The 21803-nt window shown below is 49.1% G+C and overlaps 1 protein-coding gene across 1 annotated transcript; it reads left to right on the forward strand.

Annotated features, from left to right (window-relative positions):
- The first annotated feature begins 1551 nt into the window (after positions 1-1551).
- LOC144933574 (interferon-induced GTP-binding protein Mx-like) lies at positions 1552-18353 on the forward strand. Its single transcript, XM_078858503.1, has 15 exons — positions 1552-1570; positions 4149-4433; positions 7664-7876; positions 8240-8383; positions 9194-9348; positions 10312-10450; positions 10760-10958; positions 11893-11974; positions 12355-12477; positions 12940-13084; positions 13678-13836; positions 14415-14491; positions 15030-15122; positions 17039-17224; positions 17857-18353. Exons 2-15 carry the CDS (start codon positions 4181-4183, stop codon positions 18079-18081), a joined length of 2193 nt encoding a protein of 730 aa, XP_078714629.1. The 5' UTR covers positions 1552-1570; positions 4149-4180; the 3' UTR covers positions 18082-18353.
- The last annotated feature ends 3450 nt before the right edge of the window (positions 18354-21803 follow it).

Raw genomic sequence — 21803 nt, forward strand, 5'->3', positions numbered from 1 at the left:
GTTTAAAAAAATATGACATTTGTGCATCATCGTCCAGTGTCCGCATCTGCAGCTGTCATTGTTACAGTGCGGACGCGGGTGAGGCTTGTGACCATCATCCGTTACGAGGTGTTTGTTTGGATATATCTTTGTTTATAATTTACATTAAATAATATTGTACGCATAAATAACCATTTCGCGGCGGTGCGTGAGAATACGAGAAACCAAATAAATAAGCAGACAATGCTTTACGTAATCTGTCGAATTGCATAGAAATAAAACAAAAGCTTTGTAATGCACACATCCCATCCGGCCACGCGGCCTCGATGTGAGTGGATGTCTTCAGCAGCTCTGCCGTAGGCGCCGGCAAAACTCTGGCCCCGCGAATCTTGCAGGGAGAGCTACGGTGACGAGACGTTATCTCAATCGCCTGGTACTACAAGGAGGGCGTAGATGCGATCTTGACCCTGACCATGCCTGTACATTTGGAGTTTGCATGTTCACCCCGTGGTCGCGTGGATGTTTCTCCGGGTCCTCCACATCAACATTCAACACGCAGTTTGGAGTATTTGGCTGCTATATATTCCCACTTGATAAGTCACTTAATTGAAGTATCATTTGTGACCAGGTCGCTTCTTAAAAAAAGCAAGCTATATAGCTCATTGGACCTTACCTGGTAAAAATAAATGAAAGTAGTTTAGTTTTAGGAGCAAGGCGCATATATTGCACATTAAAACTCCTCGAATGCGCGACTTATATTACGCGGAAACTACCGTTAAAACTCCGCGGCCCTTTGAGATGGGACATCTCGTTTGCGAAAGGTGTCAAGGTGTGCGACGCGTGCATTGTAAACGCGTGTAACGACGCGCGCACACAGACCACCGTGAACCCACACTTGTTTGTGTTTGTTTAACATTTATACAATGACGGTGACACCCGAGTCGGTGATGTGACTGAGCGAACACTTGACAGGACCCGCCTCAAAAAAAGGAATGAGAATCAGTGGGCTTTCCTGCTGAAACAAAGTGCAACAATGCTAATAATAACCTTGATCTAAAGATTAACGCGCCTTATGGGATGTTGAACTTCTTTCACACCGTGGTAATCAGAGGCGGCTGCAGCTAAATTGTACAAACAAGTTAAACATGTTACATGAATGCAAAATATGCCGAGGATATGATTACGGACCAGAGTAAACGTGGGTACAGTATTGTGAAGATGCAATGATGAAGATGGGTGACGTGTGCAAGGATGGAGGAAGCAAGATTTAAGCGACACCGCTGCCTTTACAAACACAAGCCCGGCCCTGGTCTGCAGGAAGGGGTGGTTGGGGCCTTGTGATGCGGGGGGGGCCTGAAGAGGAGGGGGTGGGGCCTGAAGGAGGGGGTGGGGCCTGAAGAGGAGGAGGCGGGGCTTGAAGAGGAAGGGGCGGAGCCTGGGGAAGAGGTGGGGCCTGGAGAGGGGGGGCTGAAAGAGGTTGGACCTGAAGAGGTGGGTTGGAGCCTGAAGAAGAGTGGGTGGGGCCTGAAAATGAAGAGGTCGGGCCTCAAGAGAAAGGGTGTGGTCTCAAGAGGTGGCAGGTCCTGAAGAGGTGGGGGCTGAAGGAGGGTGCGGGGCCTGAAGAGGAGGTGGTGGGGTCTGAATAAAAAATCCAAATACTGTAAGCGAGACCTCCAATTAAAACGGGACCCGAATAAGCTCAAACCTGCGACTCCAAAAATTAGTGGCTTTGTAAAAAAAAGTCCTTAAAACATTAACTTCAGTTTTACACGTAGGCTTTCGTGGCCAGTATTATTCATAATGAAGGGTTTTAGGTGAGATCGCGTTATTTATAAGGGGCCGTCCATAAATTGTCACACACCTGGGGGGGGGGGGGGGGGAGTCAGACATTTGTTGCGATGTGTGACGATGGGGGGGGGGGGGGGTTGAGATGTGACGTCACGTAAAAATGCGCAACTTTAAATAAATATAGACAACACGTTCTATTTAATTAAATATACTTTTTAATCAATGTTTTCTCCTACAACATCAGAGTGCAGCGCCACATTGACAACGTACTACAATGACAATAGTTTAAAGCGATTTGAAGCATGTTTTATTTTGGGGGGGGGCAGAGCTTTGTGACGTCATATTTGAGGAGGGGTCTGACTTTTTGTGACGTCGTGTGACGAGGGGGTGGGGGTCAAAAATAGTCCAAAATCGCGTAACGTCATTTATGGACGGCCCCTAAATGTGTCGCAACCCTCCACAACCCGACACGGCCAACCAGTAAAAAATGTGTCGCGTTGACAAAAGACCAATAGTTCACTACTTTAGCCCACCGGTGTGTTGAAGAGTGGATCGACAACATTTACAATGTGAGTACTCCGCTTCGCTGGTAATTACATCCAGCATCTTCAGGCGATTTGACAGAATAGTGAAGCCATCCACCTGCTTCCGGTCTTAAATAGTGGATGATTACGTCATCATTGTTGAACCCCATCAGGATTCGAGATCAGAGGTGGGGGTGTATGCAATTATGTAATCGACCAGCAATCGGCCACTTAGCATGTGACTCACCTCTCAGGAATTGCATGATGTGTTGCGTATTACTTAATAATATACTTCCAGGCTGTGCTGAGTCGAAATTACAGCGATTGAAATTATTTTAATCCTCAATTTCAATCGATTCTCTAACTAATCTTGGCCAGTAATAATTCGTTCTGCATAATACCTCAACGTTATCAAAATTAATTGAATGTCCTTGTTGGAAAGCATGCTCTGCCACTGCTGACAGCTGCATGAAGGCCCTTCCAGAGCCTGCCGCAGCTCCATCTATGAAAGTTTAAAGAAAGAGATTAAACATGTTAAAGAAGCACTAAGACTGAATGGCTACAATAATGCTCAAATTAACAAAGAATTGAATGCCAAATCAAGATCGAACAACAATACTGCTGAAAGTGATCAAATTATCAAAACAATTAAAATACCATATATCTCGGGAGTTACTGACAAACTAGCCCGTGTTTTGCAAAAGAAAAACATTAGAGTGAGATTTGGTACGATACACAAAATTCAAAAACTAGTGTCTTGTACTAGAGATTAATTACCGAAGTTATCAATAGAAGGTGTATATCGGATCAATTGCTTATGCGGTAAGTGTTATATTGGACAGACGGGACATAGCATTAGCGTAAGACTAAAAGAACACCAAAAGAACATAACATCCTAAACATAGCTGTCATCAGTGGCAGAGCATTGCTCGCCAACAAGGACATTCAATTGATTTTGATAACGTTGAAGTGTTATGCAGAAGTAATTATTACTGGCCAAGATTAGTTAGAGAATCAATTGAAATTGAAAAAAATTCAAATAATTAAAACGCTGTGATAGCTATAGACTCAGCGCAGCTTGGAAGCATATTATTAAGTAATACACCACATTGCAATTCCTTACAGGTGAGTCACATGCTCAGTGGCTGATTGCTGATCGATTGCATAATTGCATACACCCCCACCTCTGATCTCGAATCCTGATGGGGTTCAACAATGATGACGTCATCCTGCACTGTTTAAGACCGGAAGCAGGTGGATGGCTTCACTATTCTGGCAAATCGCCTGAAGATGCTGGATGTAATTTCCAGCGAAACGTCGTACTCAAACTGGAAATGTTGTGGATTCACTCTTCAACACACCAATGGGCTAAAGTAGTGAAATATTTGTCTTTTATCAACGTGACACATTTTTTTACTGATTGGCCATGTCGGGTGGTGGAGGATTGTGACACCTTTATAAATAACGCGATCTAACCCAAACATATTAATTATGAACCACGACCTTTCCTGCTTTAAGGAAATTAAATTTAAGGAAATTAAAGCATGGATTAAAATATGTACTTCAGGAAGCAAAAATGAAATGCCACAGATATGGCCCCAGCCCAACGAGTAAAATTGTGATTAAGACTAAATAAACATGTGAATTGCACTTTAAACATTTGAAATTAATGAAGAGTTTGAAATGCACTTTACCAGAACTGATCACAATGGTGTGATTGTGAGTTTGGTAGTGAATTTGAAAGCCAGATTTCTTCATTCTTGCAAGTCAACGGTCAATTATTTTTTTGCTGAGTGGTGGTTGTGTACCAGAGGCTGAGCAGGCCCTACAAAGACGTTATATGTATACATGTCACAGATGGAGCTGCGGCAGGCTCTGGATGGGCCTTCATGCAGTCGGATGACCCAAAGCAAGCCCGGATAAACCCTCGACGCCGACAAAAGAATCACAATCGGGGAAGAAAGAACCTCGACGCGAAAGCAGCAGTGGCAGAGCCTGACAGAGCCTGCACGCAGCAGATGGAACCACGGACGGACTTGGAAGAGTCCCCAGCATGGGGAACTGAGGATGGTCCAGAGCCAGGAGACAGCAACGGGACCACGCCTGCACCTGGGGCAAAAAAAGAGACAGTTGCTGAATATGGTAAAATAATTTAGAGGCGCGTTTCACTGAACGAGCGTTCCTTCTACGAGAATTAACTATCACGAACAATTAGAATTTAGACCAATTCGTTCGTAAGACGAGCAAATGTTCGCGCAACGAGTTTAGGAGACCAATCGATCGAATGCGTCCTGCGCGCCACGGAGACGCAGCTGTTTGTTTACCAGCTGTCCTGTGCTGCGTGCGAGCGTGATTTGCCGTGTAGGAAAGGGGGGACTCGTGGTGGCATTGTAATGGGTGGAGTGGGTGGGGGGGGCACACACACAACCACAACAATCATCCACCGTGTAACCTTAACACGCTGCGGGGGCAAGTTCGGTTAACGACCAGCGCTTATGAAGGCCGATACAGCAAACTAAACTACTTTTATTTTAAGGCCCACTGAGCTATATAGCTATTTTTCAGGAGCGTCATGATCACAAAGGGAGTTCAAGGACGTGGCTTATAAATGTGGGAATTTATTACATTACAATGTATAGCAGCCAAATACTCTAAACGGATGTTTCTAAATGTGGAGGGAAAAACCAGAGAACCCGGAAAAAAATCCACGCGACCACGGGGAGAACACGCAAACTCATAGTATGCAGGCATCAGGGTCGGGATCGAACCCACGATTTCCTGCATACCAGACAACGTAGCCAGCACCACACCTGGTCGCCTTGGAATCCCCAGTGGTGGTGTTTACACACTGCACCAGGTACTCATTTGAGACTTGAGTCGACTTAGAGGAGGCCCAGGACCCATTCAGATCATCGTCACTGGTGTTGGTCGTGAGCACGCGCGTGCATGTACACACACACTTTCACACAACAACAACATCCGCTCGCCACGAAGTGGTGGTGACCTGACTTTGGCGCTTGTGCCATGCTCGGTGCATTTTGGGGCTATGGGAAGTGTCGAAGGCCCGTTCACAGGTCAGGGACCAGACCCAGCTGCCATGGTCTGACTGAGATGGCTGGCAGATACACCAACTGTGCTTTCCACTGTGCCAACTTACACAACAACAACAACCGCCATTCGCCACGACGCGTGTGCCAGGCTATGTGTACCTTGAGGCCACGTGAAGTGTCGAACGCCCGCTGGCAGGAGGTCACGGAGCACAGCCAGGTGCCACGGGTCGACTGATTGAGATGACTGGCTGATACACCACCTGTGCCCCCTACTGTGACAACTTGCTGTGCTTTAGCCGCCCGGCGCTCTGCTCGTTATTGTGAGCGTCGCTCCTCTGCCCTCCATTGCTGTTGGAGGGCGACTGCCTCCAACTGCCAAGTAGCGTCCTTCACGAGCCTCCTCCACTGAGGCCGATCTTGACACTGCTGGTACCAGTCATCGGCAAGTCCACTCAGCTCCACGTCTTCCTGTACCACATCACTCCATTTCTTGTGTAGCCCGTGCCGCGCCCGTTTAGCCCCCTCGATCCGGCCGAACAAAAGCTGTTATGGCATGCGGTGGCTGGGCATGCAGGCTACATGACTCAGCCAACGCAGCCTTGCCTGCAGGAGGAGCTCACCGATGGGACTTTACCCAGATCTTTCAAGGATTTGGGAGCTCCTCACACAATCCAGCCTGGTTAAACCCAGGATGGATCGTAGACAGGCCAGCCTAAATAGTTTATAACCGGCGAAGATGTTCCATTAGGGGGGTCCACGTTTCTCAAGCGTAGAGAAGGGAGGGAATGACCGTGGCCGAGAAGACCTGAAGCTTCGTGCGGAGCGACAGACCAGCTAGCTTCCACACAGCGTTACGCAACCGATGAAAGGATATTGTCGCTCGACTGATTCGGAGTGAGACCTCTGCTGTTAAACCGGAGCCGGTCATGAGCACACTGCCCAGGTATGGGAAACTCTCCACTATTTCCACAACTGCCCCATCACCGATTGAGAGTTGTGGGGGTGGAGTGTCCGATGGTACAAATTACCCAGGCAGGTGCTTAGTTTTGGTGGGGCTGATGGTATGGCCCCACCTCTTAGTGGCACGCTCCAGTATCAGCAGCAGCGTCTCCAACTCCTCCTCTGAATGAGCAGCAATTACTAAATCATCAGCATACATAACGTGGTTGACCAATAGGGAGCCATCCCTTGATCACACCCGGGCATCGATCAGCCTCCCATTATATCTGTACCAAATGGAAATTCTCCCGGGACAGCTATTGAATGCTTCACGAACTACGTGGTCAAAATAGATGTTAAATAATGAGGGAGCCAGAGGACATCCCTGTCGCACCCCAAGGTGTACAGTGAATGGCTCTGACTCCCGGCCACGTAGTTTTACCCGGACCCCCTCACTATCATGAAGGTCCTTAATGATCGTGAGCAGAGGGTCAGGGACTCCGAAAGCACGAAGAACAACCCAGAGCCCAGGCCTACTGATGGTAGCATAGGCCTTGACCAGGTCAATAAAGCAGAGATGTAGGTCTTGTTGGAATTCCATACACCTCTGCTGTAGCAGACGGACAGAAAATATGGCATCTGTGCAGGTCCACCCTTTCCTGAAACCGCATTGGGGCTCCTCAAGCCTCTCCTCAGCGTGGCTAGCAAGGCGATGTTGAATAATCATTGCCAGGACCTTTCCCGGCACACTGAGGAGTGAGATGCCCCTGTAGTTGTTACAGTCTGTGCGGTCCCCCCAGGACCTCACATAAATGCTCAGCAAATTTGCAAACCTGTTCCTGGGGGTCGGAGATTGGATCACCGTTTTTTCCCCTAATGATGGTAATAGGTGTGGCGCTGCAGGTTACTTTTTTGATGGAATTAAATAGGGATGGGTGATCACGGGCCACTGAAGCAGACTCCCATCTCCTCAGCAATCCGCGACCACCACCCATCCTTGCAGCGCCTCACAGCTCTCCGAACCTCCGAGCGAAGGCTGCAGTAAGCCTTCTCATTCTCTGACGTGGGATGCTGTAGACGATTAGAGTGGGCCTGTCGCTTTTTCTCAACCATCCACACACAGCGGGTTGCTGTGACTAATTTAACTCGTGGAGGATCGCTCTGCTGAACAAATGGTTCCACGGTTCGGTTCACAAGTGCGAGTTCGTATATCCAGGTCGATGTAAAAATAAACTCTTGGAAGCCGGTTCACGAGTGTGGATGTTCATAAGTCGGGTGTTCGTAAGTAGAGGACAGCCTGTACTGTTTTGTATTAACATCAATAGTATTATGATTTCAAAGTTGGAACGATCATGTTCATTTCCTGCACACTTTCATTTGCAGGCAACTCGTCGTGCTCAGCCCCCCAGGGTGCGTCTCTGGTTCACTCTTTTGACCGAAAGGTTCGTCCCTACATCGACCTGATCGACCAGCTGCGCTTTCTGGGCGTGGACCAGGACGTGGGCCTCCCCGCTGTGGCCGTCATCGGGGACCAAAGCTCGGGCAAGAGCTCTGTGCTGGAGGCTCTCTCTGGGGTGCAGCTTCCACGTGGCAGTGGTGAGCGAAAAGACATCGCACCACCCCAATATAGGATGACAGAGCATGGGCAATTGTTGGAATATGTTCTGGTTGCCTTCCCGCTTGTCTGTAGGTTCCTGCGCTTCTGCACGCAATCTGGGCATGTTAGAACTCTACAGCGTTTTGAGATTCAATTTGCATGAATGCTGCTATAGCCAAGTAAAATGATTACTAATTAACAGTGCCAGACTTTGACATCGTTGCCTTTTGTCAGATCCTCGCGCCTACTTTTAAAGACCGCTCACAATATATCACGTTCTGGCTTTAGGTCTTCCCCGACTCTCCTCCACCCTGCACACGTGTCCCACGGATCACAACCTCCTCCTCTGTCTCTGCGTGCAGGCATCGTGACGCGCTGCCCGCTTGCCCTGAAGCTGAAGCGCGCACCGGGCCCCTGGGTTGGACGCATCAAGTACCGCGTGCAGGGCCGCACCGTCAACACGAAGCTCGACTCTCCAGAAAGTGTGGGCGACGCCGTCCTGCAGGGTACGGCGCCGTGGGTCGTGACACAACGAGTCCGTGAAATATGGAGGGATCATGCAATGCATGACCATCGTCTATCCAGTGGAAAGGAATGCCACACGATGGGTTGGAGCAATGGGATCAGTCTGGCGTGGCATCGAGCATGGATTCGAAATCGCTATTATATCTATCGATTTTTGTTCCGTAATTTCTTATATGGGCAAGGACGTGCCCAATGTAACCTTAATTGGGGATGACACACCCAGTTTACATTTCCCTAATGTGCCCCTCAATATTTCAAGGACTCGTCATATCTCTGTAGAGCGCCCTGCACTCCTCCACACCCACACGTAAATAAACATTTAAGAAATGCAAAAATCATGCTCATAGCATCTCGAATGTGCATTGCTGTCTGATCAGACTGCATTCATGAAGTGGTTGAACTCAAGGTTTTTTGTTCTTGTGTTTGTCGGGTAGAAGATTCTGTGTGACAGACCCCCGCTCCCGTAGTAGGGGGCGGATGATCGCTGCCATGTATATCGCAATCGAGTCGTTTGAGAGTACCGTTCAATTCCTCACTGTGGCAATATTGGACCGTGGCGCCAGCACATAATGGGCTACTCAACTTTGAATTATGTCACAGGATCTTTAAAGTACACCGACGTGTATATTTATGGTTAATACATCCGCAGTATTAGCAGGCGGTTTTTTTTACTCCATGTATTTAATGCACAATGATAGACTCATAATAAAACAAATAAAACGCGATTGCATTTACATCTTCTTCTTCCTGCTCTCAGGCTTAATATTGACAACGTCCCTTGTTTCTCACAGCCCAGTCAGAGTTGACAGGAGATGATCTGGGCGTGAGCAAGACCCTCATCGAGCTCGAGGTGACCTCTAATAGTGTTCCCGATCTCACCCTCATCGACCTGCCCGGGATCGCCCGCGTAGCCCTTGCTGGCCAAGCCGTCGACATTGAGACTCAGGCATGTGCTCACCACACCAATGCTCACCACCTTGTTGAACGTAGATGAGCGTACATTCCGGAACCCGCTCGTAATGGACACACGGCACCATTAATTGCACAACTCAAGCCAAACCAACAAAATGTCATCATTGTGTAGGGCTTGTTTACCCAGGAAAGCCTCACTGAGTCCGAAGACTCTTTTTCAGGAGGGTCCTACCAAGTTTTTACAGGAGGGAGTGACGATTGCTGCGTGTGTTTCCCAAAGTAACGTGAGGAGGCCAGGTGGATAAGAGGTCAGGGCATGGAACTGGCATCAATAAGATGATGAGTTTGAATACAGGCAGCCACTTGGGATTAAAACCGGATTCTCAAGTCTAGGGAGTTGACCGTCTCAGCCTAGTCCTCAATAACAATGCACAAAAAAATTAATTTTCTCATTTGATTTAGCACTTAATTGGCTATATTTCATCTCTGAGAATGTGAATATTGGTTTGAATGCCATGTGACCATAGTCGCCCCAACATGGCAGAGTGGGTGGGAAAGTGCTGCCCCTAATGTGTCACCCAGATATCGCTTGCGAGCCGCTTGCTCTACCACTGAGCCACATGGACGTTTACACAAATTGTCGCGGGATGGCATTGGAATGGTGGCTTCACCTCCACACGTTACCACGGAGACCATCAGGGCCTGTTTGACAACTACTGCAGCAGGGTGTGCCCAACATAGCGTGCTGCACGCAAGGCACATTAACCTCAGGAAAGACCCAAGGCCAGATGGTGGGAGACCGTCAGGGCAGATCTTGAAGGTCGCGCGTCCACAGTGCAGCGTCTGCCGAAAGTAGTGGAGGGGAGAAAGCGTTGGCGAGGTGCGGTGGTGGCATCGGTGGCTTTGGCCATGATGACCTCTTGACGTTGATCTTGACCGTTCGGCGACAATGTAATCTTGACTACATCAGCTTGTTTGACTCTGCCTTCTCCTTTAGATAAAGGACCTGATTCGTGACCACATCGGCCGGCAGGAGACCATCAATCTGGTGGTGATCCCCTGCAATGTGGACATTGCTACAACTGAGGCGCTTAAGATGGCTCAGGCTGTGGACCCCACTGGCGAACGTACCCTTGGTAACGACAACAGTCCTCGGCGCACCACACACTGCCTTGCAAATGATTTCTCCAATTGGAAAACTTGGCAGGACCTTCCTAAAAAATTATTGCGTCTTAGTGAGGCTCAACTGAGTAAAGAAGTGTTATAATAATGGACACATGGACGGTCTGCCTTGTTTTCCGCCGTTAGCAGTTTCCATTCTGCTTTTAGACGCGCTCTTTATTAAGCAAGCGCGGACGTTTTTCACGTGAATAATGCACCAGTGCCCGGGGCGCAAGTGGCGCGTCGTTCCTACTTATTTCAGAATGGCAACTTTTCCACCCTAGGGGTCCTCACCAAGCCAGACCTGATGGACGAGGGAACCGAGCGCAACGCTCTGCGCATCCTGCAGAACCAGGTGTTCCCGCTGCGCAAGGGCTACGTGCTGGTCAAGTGCCGGAGCCAGCGCGACGTGGAGGCAGAGCAGACGTTGGCCGAGGCGTCGCGTGTAGAGGCTGCCTTCTTCAAGAAGCACCCCATCTTCAGGTGCGTGCTCAGTGCCTGCACCCGCCTCCAGCCCACATCTTCTCGGGCCGTGATTGTGGCCTATTTCTGTTTTTAACCCAAGGTGTCAAATTTATTTTTTGTAAGCAGGCGAGCACTCAAGGCTACCCGGATGAGTCTCATTTTAACGAGTCACCTGGGTCACCAATATAGCAAAAGTGATTTCCGTGTAATAAATCGCAACGATGAAGCAAATAGAAACGGGAGCAAAGACCGCTGAGTGGCATTTAGAGCAACAACAACCACATGACAGTAGTCATTTTAAAACACCACAAGCATAAATCAATATGAAATAAAATAACTGTCCCGTTACGAATGTTGGCTCTGACAAATTATGTTACGAAAAAAATTCCACGATAAATATTAATTTACAGAAATATCAAAATGGATATAGGGTGATTGTTGCAGTTTTCTGTAAACGGGTAAGGGGATACATGCACATGAAATTTCAAGTGATGAGTTCAGTCTGGTGTGATTCAATAAAGACAACAGCATTGTAAACACATTTTGACAACAATCTTTCCACCAACAGTAAATCCCCGTTTAACGCGTGGCGCTCACGCTGTGCGTTTTCACTTTAACGCGTTTTTTCTTTAATGGAACTTTTTTTGTCTTTACTTGCACCGCTCCCACTATAACGGGAGCTTAGCGCGTGACGGACTACTTTTCTGAGTGGCGTGGGTGTTCGCAGCATTTTTCGGTGATGCTGGCAGCTGGTACTTTGCGTGCCTTCCTCTTCCTCAGCCTTTGTTCCACCGTCTTTGTGTGCGTAGGGTCGTCTCACTCCCTTATCTTTTCCACTCTCCACATCTCTCACACTGCGGGTGGAATGCTGTGAAGTATGATGCGTAGTTGACTTTGACCGATGATATCTGCGATTGACCCTTGCTGCACTGTGGTGTCTCTGTCCCGTTAGCCACGTGCACAACGGTGGGAAGATGACCACCACCGCCGTTTTGGCTGCCAAGCTCACCGAGGAACTTGTGGACAACATCAAGGTGGGCGGAAGCAGGGTGGCGACGCAGTGGTAACGCTTGTGCCTCGCAGCAAGAAGGGGGCCTGGGTATGATTCCCGACTCGGGCGCCTTTCTGCGTGGAGTTTGTATTGTTCTCCCAGTGTTCTGCACGGTTTCTTCCAGGTTTTCTGGTTTGCTCCCATAGCTAGAAAATAACGTACAACAACCCAGTGATGAAGAATAACCTGTAAATAACTGCAAATAGATCACTGCGCGTAGCAATGTCAACCCCTGCTACAAAAACTTTGCAGGAACCTCCTGGGAAACATTGTTGAGGTTTTTTCTGGGCAAACAAGTTTAACAACAAAAACAACGTACAAACTGATATCTGTTCCCTCGCCGTGAATGATGTCGCGTCGCAGCGCACGCTGCCAAAACTGCGGAAGGAGCTGGCGGAAAAGCTGCGTGAAGCGCGCGCCGAGCTGGAGAAACAGGGCGAGTCCATCCCGGACGACGCTCGAGCGAAGCAGCTGTTCATCAACGCGGTGCGTGCACACGACGAGCGGCAAGTGCGTTGCCGCTAGGGCCACTCTTCTATTTGTTGCCTTAATATATTTTTTGAAAATCAATGGCGATCATTTATTTGAGGAACAGGGCCCCTCCCCCCGCACACGGTCAGTAATATTTATTTCATCATGCATAGTCAACGAAGCACCGTTGCGCCAAACGTGTGACCTATTTCGACAGCATTCTCATAAACGGCTCTTGCTGCCGTACATAGCAGCGGTGCTGAACTCATCGGCTGTGCGCGGCTCCTCGTTGCAGGCGACGCCAGGAGGAAGCGTCATCCGTTCTTCACCGCAGACGCAGCTCGCGTCCTGGGCCTGGTCACGGTGTTTTCCCCCTGTAGCGCTGTACCGGAGGCGGTTCAGGCATCGTCAGTTTGCACCGCTGGTCCATGTCACCGCCTTCAATGTCTCGCGTGTGTGCTTGCTGTGTGTTCACAGCGCGTGATGAGATACAATGAGGACGTGCGAGGACTCGCGCGGGGAGAGCCCAGCCGTAATCTTCCACGCAACATGATGCTGTACACGCTCGCTCGAGAGCACTTCCGCACGTGGCTCAAGGATCTGAAGAGAGCCGAGGAAGCGTGTAAGATTATCGCTACTGCAACGGTTGTGTTCACATGCTGTGAATTTTTTTTATTTTGCATTTTTCTGGAAGGGTTCAATGTGTAAAACAGCTTACAGCTGAATGTTTCTTATCTGCATTAACAAATAATATGAAGTCACGTGGAATTGAGTGGACCTCACTTTTGTGGGCCCAAAGACACATACGCATCAAACGACATGGAACAAATTCAAGTAAGGGGTAACAAAATTCAATTTTTTTCCATAAAATAAAAAACCTGAAGTTATACTTCATCAGAAACTCATCCCTAGTATTTACTGGTGCGAATTTTTGTCTGAAATTATTGAATCTGTGAACTTAATGGGGTATTGTATTGGTCTACACCAGTGCTTCCCAATTCTTTTGAACTCACTGTCAATGTCAACCCTCAAATAATTTCTACGGACTACCGTGCACCAATAATCTATTTTTATAAATTTTAATTACTCCAAATCGTAGTAACTGCCCGCTTCTCATGCCTTTGTGGACAAGCAAGTGATCTGCAGACCATAGGTTGGAAACCACTAATGTAATTGTTCAATCCGACGTGCTGGTTGTGTGCTCATTTCTCACAGGGCTGGAAGAGCTGGATGTTTTGATTCGGGAGTACATGGACAATCGCTGGGGGCGAGAGCTGCCGGGGTTCGTGAGCTACCACGCCTTTGAGAACCTCGCTCGAGTTCATCTGCAACGCTTGGAGCAACCGGCCCTCGACATGCTCGCTGTCACCTGTGGTACGTGCCGCAGCGCCGATAGTCACAATGTCGAGAGAGAGTGTGATGTGTTATTATTATATTTTGTCTTTCCCCTTGTTTATTTACTGTCAAAGGTCTCCGCTATACTCTTTTTTCTGCCAAGTTGTCACAGTAAGGGGTAACAATTGCTCGTGTTTTCGTAATTAAGTCATTTGCGTGTGAATAAAATAAAAATGGCCACAGTTTTTAAGTTGACACCGACGCACAGTGGGGAGCAGTGGTGTAGCGGTTCGCGCGCTGTGACCCGAGATCGATTCTCGATCACAGGCAACACCGGTGACGATGATCTGAACCGGTCCTGGGCCTACACTAGGTCGACTCAGCCTCAAATGAGTACCTGGTGTGGTGTGCAAACATCGCCACTGGGGAGACAAAGGCGGTCGGGCGTGCTGCTGGCCACCCACCCCCTCGTGTGCCATTCCGGCCTTGATAAGTGCTTGCTAACAGCACTTGCCCCAACATTCTGTTAAGGCTATAGGGGGATATGTCTTGGTGGGTTTGCGTGAGCAGTGCTTAACGTGTGTGCGCATGTGTGTGGGTTTGCGTGAGTGGTGCAGGGAGCGTGCAGGATGTGTGCATGCGACTCGCCGATGACGTGTTCCAATTCCTTCCCGAGTTTAACCGTCTCGTCAAGGTGACCCTTCTTTTAACTACTTTCTTACGATGTCCTTCGAGCTCAACAGCAAAATCTTTCAATCCTGTGTTTGATTCAATTCCATTGCATGTGTTTAACAATGAAAATTATCAGTTCCAGACTTGGCCCGAGGTTCCCCCATCCCCCACCACCCCTCCCCTCCATCCCCCACTGCCCTCCCCGATTTCCCCCACTACCTCTCCCGAAAACCCCCCAAACATCTCCATATCATTTCTCATTGCCCCATAAACCAAGTATTCAGAAAAAAACCTCAACATTTGTCAATAACACTGTGCCCTTTAAATGAAAGATATACAATCGATGACATTTCAAGCAATGGCCCTTCTTCACAGCACATACATGAGGATATTTTACGTGTCATAATCACCGTCAACGCTGGACGATTTCCGTCCACTCGGTATCACCGTTGACCCAATGAAACCCAGGTCAGCTTGACGAATATTCTCGTCGCTAATTTCACTGATTGAACGAACGCCGACTTGTGTGTTTTTGCACGCTCATCCTTGCCTGGAGGCAGGCAAAGGTGGGAGCACAGGTGCAAGGCCAGGAGCAGAGAGCAAGTGTCCTGATTGTCACCCTCTTCCGCATGGAGAGCATGGTCTACACGCAGGTGCCCGCCACGTGCACCGCGCGCCACTCGGCACACGCGCGGCGCAACTCGTAACACCAACTCTGCCAAATACGTACAGTGAGGGAAAAAAGTATTTGATCCTCTGCTGATTTTGTACGTTTGCCCACTGACAAAGAAATGATCAGTCTATAATTTTAATGGTAGGTTTATTTGAACAGTGAGAGACAGAATAACAACAACAAAATCCTGAAAAACGCATGTCAAAAATGTTATAAATTGATTTGCATTTTAATGAGGGAAATAAGTATTTGTTCAAATAAACCTACCATTAATATTATAGACTGATCATTTCTTTGTCAGTGGGCAAACGGACAAAATCAGCAGGGGATCAAATACTTTTTCCCCTCACTGTATGTGTAGTAGCATGGTTGGGCACTGTGTACATTTCCCATTCATCCTTACCTGTAGTAGCAGACATGTGTCAAAAGGGGGTGGTATACTGAATGGGTAAGATGAGTCGGCCCGTTGGGCAAATAGGGCTCCCCAGACCCCAAGAGAGGGGCTGGGGGGTATTCCAGAGCCCCCTAGAGAGTTCCAAAAGGAACGCGTGGCTAGGGGCAGAGAGACCCTCTAACGGGTATAAAAGCCGGACCTCTGGATGGGTCCGGCAGTCATCGTCAAGCTGAAGACTGAAGACCTGCTTTGGCTAGGACCCTGGGAACCCTTGGACCCAACGTCCTTCTAAGGGCCGGGACTGAGTGCACCAGTGGTCGGACTTTGGGAACCCCTGGGAACCCGACGTCCGACCAAAGGGCAGGGACTGAGTGGGCCAGTGGTCGGGACCCGAGGACCTTGGCTGGGTTGTGTCAGCTAGCTTCCCCTAGGACCCCTTAGCTGGAGGGCTGGGAGTACGTAGCCCCAGTTGATAGGGCACACTAGCCCGGAGGCTATACCTCCCCAGGTATCAGGTGGAGGGGCCGCTTCCCCTCTGTTACTGTTGTTATTGGAATAAACGTGTTGCCTCTACAAGCCGTCTCTACTCTCCTTGACCGCACTACATCTGTAAGAGCCATCGTGTAGGGACACATTGGGGCTATGCGAGGGCACAGAGACACCCCCCCCCCCCCGAGATGAGTAGGAAAAGAAAAGGTGGCGAGAACATCCATGAAAAAGAGCTTAATAGCTCATCGGATTCTTCCAGGATAAATAAAGATTCTGATTCTGAACGCAGCCGGAAAGAAGAAGGCATGAAATTATCTTGAGGACCGGAGAAGAGATTTGGCAGAAAAGAGAAAGGAGGGAGAGGAAGAAGAGAGAGGCCAAGGGACAGGATTTGTAGAGAGCAAGGGAATGAGAGGAGCTTGCTGGAAGGTTCCAGAAAGATCGTGGGGGGTGGATAAGCGGGGGGGGAGATATAAACAGGGGACTATGTGACGTGTTTCTGGGGCTCCCGAAGGAAAAGCTTCTTGTGAGGTGTGAATGTGTTGCAGTGTGTGGGGCTTAAATAAATCCCTTGCCCAAATATCGCCTCGTGTGGACTCCCTTTCACAGACACAGTCCATGGCCCAAAGCAGGAATTGGTACCAACGAAAGTAGCAAATCTTTATTCGTACCCGATTTACGTATACGGCCAATAAGAGTGGTTAACACAAGAACACACTCATTTCAGCCTAGGTCTATCAAAACTGTGGCATACTGTAATAAAGATCAACACACCACCATATGATCTTTATGGCGGTACCCCGGGGTACCAAATAATACAAAATGGCCGAGGCAATTAAATATTTTGTTTCTAGGACACTTTTTCCAGGGGTGTACTTAACTCCGACTGGGGTACCAATCTCTATGGCAGTTACATAAAAAAAAATATATTCCGCTACCTATAGTATATACATTACAGCAGTGTTTGTTACTTATTGGACTGTGTGTTGCTACGACTGTCTTTGCATGTGTAGGATATGCTCTATCAGAATAACCTAAGAGAAGAGCACCAGCATGATCTTGAAGTCAATGGAGATACTCAAATTTCCTCCAATTCCCACAAGTATCCCAACATGTATAAGGACAAAAGTCTACTTGATGTGGGCGGCCTGGACGAGGATCTGCGTGTGATGAACAAACATCTGCGCTCATATTTCAAGGTACGTTAAACACATGCAGACAGGTTCGTGCCCATACACATGCACATCCCCAGAAAGAAAAAGATCCCCCCTATAATCTGTAATAGACTGTTGGGGCAAGTGCTGTTAGCGAGCACCTAAAGAAGGCCACAGCAGCATACGAGGGGGTGGGTGGCCAGCAACCACGCCCGGCCGCATTTGTTTCCCCAGTGGCAATGTTTACACACCGCACCAGGTACTCATTTGAGGCTGAGTCGACCTAGGGGAGGCCCAGCACTAGTTCAGATAATCGTCACTGGTGTTGGCCGTGAGCAGGAATTGGACTCAGGCCACCAAGTTCGTAGCGCAGTGGGCCATCCGCTACACACACACACATACACATGTATATCAAATATACACACGTGTACAAAGGTTTGTCAGAAGCCCCCTGAAAAAGAGTCTTGGGACTACTCAATGAGGCTTTCCTGGGTAAACAGGTGTAGTAGTGATCATTGTGTTTAGTTTGTTGTCCTTCCCCAAACCTCCGAGTAGCACAATTGGCTACGCATGGTGCAATAGAAGTCCAACATGCATATTTACACAATACTAAAACAATAAAGTGAAAAGGAACTCGATCCGATCGGGCGTGCGGTCCCCCCCCTCGCGTGCCGCAGATCGCGCTGACGCGGCTCATGGACATGGTGCCCATGACGGTGCGCTTCAACATGCTGGACGAACTGGTGGTGGCGCTGGGCGTGGAGCTCACGGCGCTCGCGCAGGAGGGCAACCTCGCCGAGCTGCTGTGCGAGGATGAGGACACAATGGAGAAGCGGCGCATGGTGATGGAGCGCGTGGAGCGCTTGCGCAAGGCGTGCTCCACCATCGAGAACGCACTGTGAGGCGCGCGGTGGCTCGCACGCTCACCGGTGGACAGTCGACTCCCCCGTCGCTGTTCCTTCTGTTGCTGCGCTGGCCTAATGATCAAACGCATTGGAACATCGACAGGCCGATGCGCACATCCCCTTCATAGATGGAAAATTAAAGACATGCCTCAGTCGTGTGACAGTGGTCATAGAGTAAGCCACTGTTGCCTGTGCTCCTTCCGCGTCAGATTCCTGATTATTATAGACATGTATGCAGTAAAAGTCTTGACCAATAGTTCTTTGGAACGTGTTTACTCGTAAGCGTTTTAATGTTTAAATCAAGCTTTTTATTTCAATAAACAGCATATACACGGATACATCTTCTCGCGTGTTACACCACTGACATGGAAAGGATCTTCATTTCATAAAATGCTACAGTATACAATTCCCAACATTTTAGCATAAACATGATTGTTTATCCTAATATGTAAATTCCATAAATGCAACCTACATAGATTTCTCAGCAAGATGTAGATTTATATGAACACACTTAATTTGCATATTTGTCAAAGCACGTTATATTAGTGTGTAAAAGAGTGTACACTGTTGAGAGTGGAGCTGTGCATAACATCGTTTGACCCTCATCACAGTATTCGAAAACGTGGAAGTAAAAAGTGACTGGATTTATGTTCAAGTCAAATGTTGACTCCCAGCTCAAACCGAGCATTTGACTCGGTGCTCATCTCGTGTTGACAGCCGGTAGTGGAAATTCCGCATTCCCGGTGGCGCACAAGACTATCCATGTAAGACAATCACGAGCTGATCTCCCCACAAAGTGGTACTCATTTTAATCAACCCCAGAGGGGTTGATGTGTTGATTCAACCCCCTCAGCCAAGATTTGAACCTACAACCTTCCAATAAGAGCTGCTCGCGCTGGGCCACCCGACCAGATGATAGACACAGAATGGTCTGTTTGGTTTTGTAATGCGAGCGTAAATGGGGTTGCTGCTGGACTCTGGCCCAATCACATGGCCCGGGGTATGGGGGGCGTGTGGGAGGGGCCGCCGTTCACCTCGGCTCCAATGGGAAGCGAGGTGAATGGAGGTGGAGCCAGCAGGGCAGTATGGGAAGGCCGGATCTGACGATCTGGAAGGGAGGAGTCAGGGTCACGTGGGAGAGAGGATATAGAGGGGAGCCTGGAAGAGATCGGGGTCAGTTGATGGAGTGAAGAAGCGGGACCACGTTGGGTGGCCGCCGCGCCATCAGCCACGTGGCTGATGGGGCTTCGGCACACCGTCGGCCAGCGGTGTGCGGAGCGGGGAGGAGCGGAGCGACTGACGGGAGAGCGCGTGCGGGCGCGTGCGAGGAGGAGCTAACGGAGGAGCGTGCGGGGCACGCGAGAGGAGCATGCGGGGCACGCGAGAGGAGCGTGCGTGGGCACGCGAGAGGAGCGTGCGGGGCACGCGAGAGGAGCGTGCGGGGCACGTGAGAGGAGATGCTGGTCCCTTGTCAGGACCAGCGGGGTGTGAGGACGAGTGGAGGAGCTGAGGAGGAATAAAAGACAAGCGGAGACCAGCAGTGCCTAACGGAGTCTTTTATTACACTTAAATAGAATGAATCAAGAGCTTAATCCTTCGTGCTGACTGAACTGCGTCACTCGGTCAAACGGCTGTCCCCCACACATCCTGCATCTGTCTCGCCTCGAATTAATTTGCTGCTTTGGCAAAACGTTGCTGCACAATAATTTTTGTGATTTTATGTCAAGTGACACTTGCTTCTGTTTTTATTTTAACGTTTGTCCTGACAGAACCAAACACGTTTGGTGTTGACAGTGTGTTTTCTTTAGTCCTGAATATTGTTATGGTTGCTACCTAACAAATGCAATGGAAAGCTGTATACCCAGCAATCAAAATCGGTCTAGGGGTGTATCCCAATTGTTCTTCTTGTTGTGTTGGTTGCCGACCCCTGGTCTATCCAAAGGACAAACACTGTTGACTTCCTGGTAAGAACTTTTTTTGTATCGACCCCAGAGGGATTTATGGGCTGAGTCAACCTCCGACTAGGATCTGGTTGCGGGCTGCTTGCTCTACGCTCGGTGCGGGTGATGGCGATGTTAAGTTGCGACGGTGATTATGGTGGGATTTGTTAATGGCTATTTAGTTGCTGAATATCATGATGATAATCATGGTGACGATACTCGTAGCAAGAATGACGAGGCAGATATTGTTCATGGATATGTTGCTACCAACGGTGGTCATGGTGATATTTTAAGCGCTGATTTTGGGGACCGAGCTGGTATTGTTAATTTGAATGTTGATTAACATCATGAGGTTACTGATGCTGACGATGATGATGGTGCTGGTGGTAACAATGATGGACTCAGCAGTTACAATGAGCACTCTTCTGCTTGTTTGCCCAGGCAAGTCGCACTCAAGACCAGATTGTCCATGATTACAGTGAAGGGGGTAGCAATTGATATTTACTTCTCAACTAAGTAATCAGCAAGGTTTTTCTTCTAATTTGGAGAAGAAAAACCTAGACCGTGACGTGGTCACGCAATGGCCTGCTCGTCTTCAACTGACATCACGGGATCTTTAACGTCCAGTGCCAAGCAGCCAATGCGGTGGTGCATTATGGTTAATACCGCGGTATTGATCAATCAGGTCTCTGCAACACGGAGGCGAATGCGACTCCTCTGGGCCGTGTCACCGTTCAATGATGGTGAAGATATCGTGATGATGGTGGTGGTGATGATGATGACGATGCCATCACATCACCACTACGAAGCTCTGGCGGTTCCCCGGGACCGCAGCTCCGCTCCATGAAGATCATGCGGTCATCGATGGTCGCGCGGTGGTTGTGTGCCAAGTCCGTGGCGTTTATCACCAGATCCACGATCTTCTGCATCCACGTGGTGCCTGCAGCATGTGGAGAGGGTGGAGATCAGTGGGGGGGGGGGAGAGCCGGGGTGATGATGAGAGGTGGAAAAAAAATGCGAGGTGAGGTAGCGGAAAAGAGCCAACGCTGCCCGATCACTCAACACGTGTCTAGAGTGTGACGTTTGACACTCTCGCTGCTGCTCCTGATGATGACGATGATGATCATTTCAACGGATCACGCACACAGTATTCGCTCACTCCCGAAGAGGGAGAACGGCTCAGAGGCACGAGTAGACACAGACGAACAGGAAGGCAGCCACGCGATGAGCCGGCGCCAACAATTGCCCGAGCTCTGCGGTCCTCCTTATAGTGTCGCGTTACCGGTCAATCGATGAGTGCTTTACATGTGGAAGGAAAACCGGAGCACCCAGAGAAAACCCATGCGTGCGAGGGGCAAACACTCAATCCCAACAGATGGAGTCCACATTTTTGCTGTGACCTGGTGAGCCTGGGTACGAGCGCCTCGTTGCCCACAGAAAGGGAGGTTCACACGATTTGTGTGGTGATCTACCAACCCTCGCCTCCAGTGCTGGATTAAAGGCCACAGGCATAGCCACCCCTGCCACCCGGCTAATTAATTATATCTGCCGTTGGCTACGTCACGATGCTGCCGCTGCAAATAATGATTCAGATGTAAATTATGATTGTGTTGCAGCTTGGTGCTGCTGAAGATAATGATGATGTTAACGAAGGTGGATCTCACCAGCCTTGGGGTATGTGGATATGACGAGGTCATCGGAGCAGGCCTGGAGCTGCTCCACGCAGCTCCACTTGTCCGCGAGGAAGTCCAGCATGGGCACCCCGCGCACCAACTTCAT

Source organism: Lampetra fluviatilis, chromosome 7, assembly GCF_964198595.1.
Source record: "Lampetra fluviatilis chromosome 7, kcLamFluv1.1, whole genome shotgun sequence".
NCBI lineage: Eukaryota > Metazoa > Chordata > Hyperoartia > Petromyzontiformes > Petromyzontidae > Lampetra > Lampetra fluviatilis.

Bases quoted from the DNA above. Each gene is read 5' to 3' on its own strand.
- LOC144933574 (XM_078858503.1), top strand. From the start codon at position 4,181: ATGCAGTCGGATGACCCAAAGCAAGCCCGGATAAACCCTCGACGCCGA. The intron at 10,959-11,892 runs GTGCGTGCTCAG...CTGTCCCGTTAG, and splicing joins AAGAAGCACCCCATCTTCAG to CCACGTGCACAACGGTGGGA. The intron at 13,085-13,677 runs GTAAGATTATCG...CATTTCTCACAG, and splicing joins GAAGAGAGCCGAGGAAGCGT to GGCTGGAAGAGCTGGATGTT.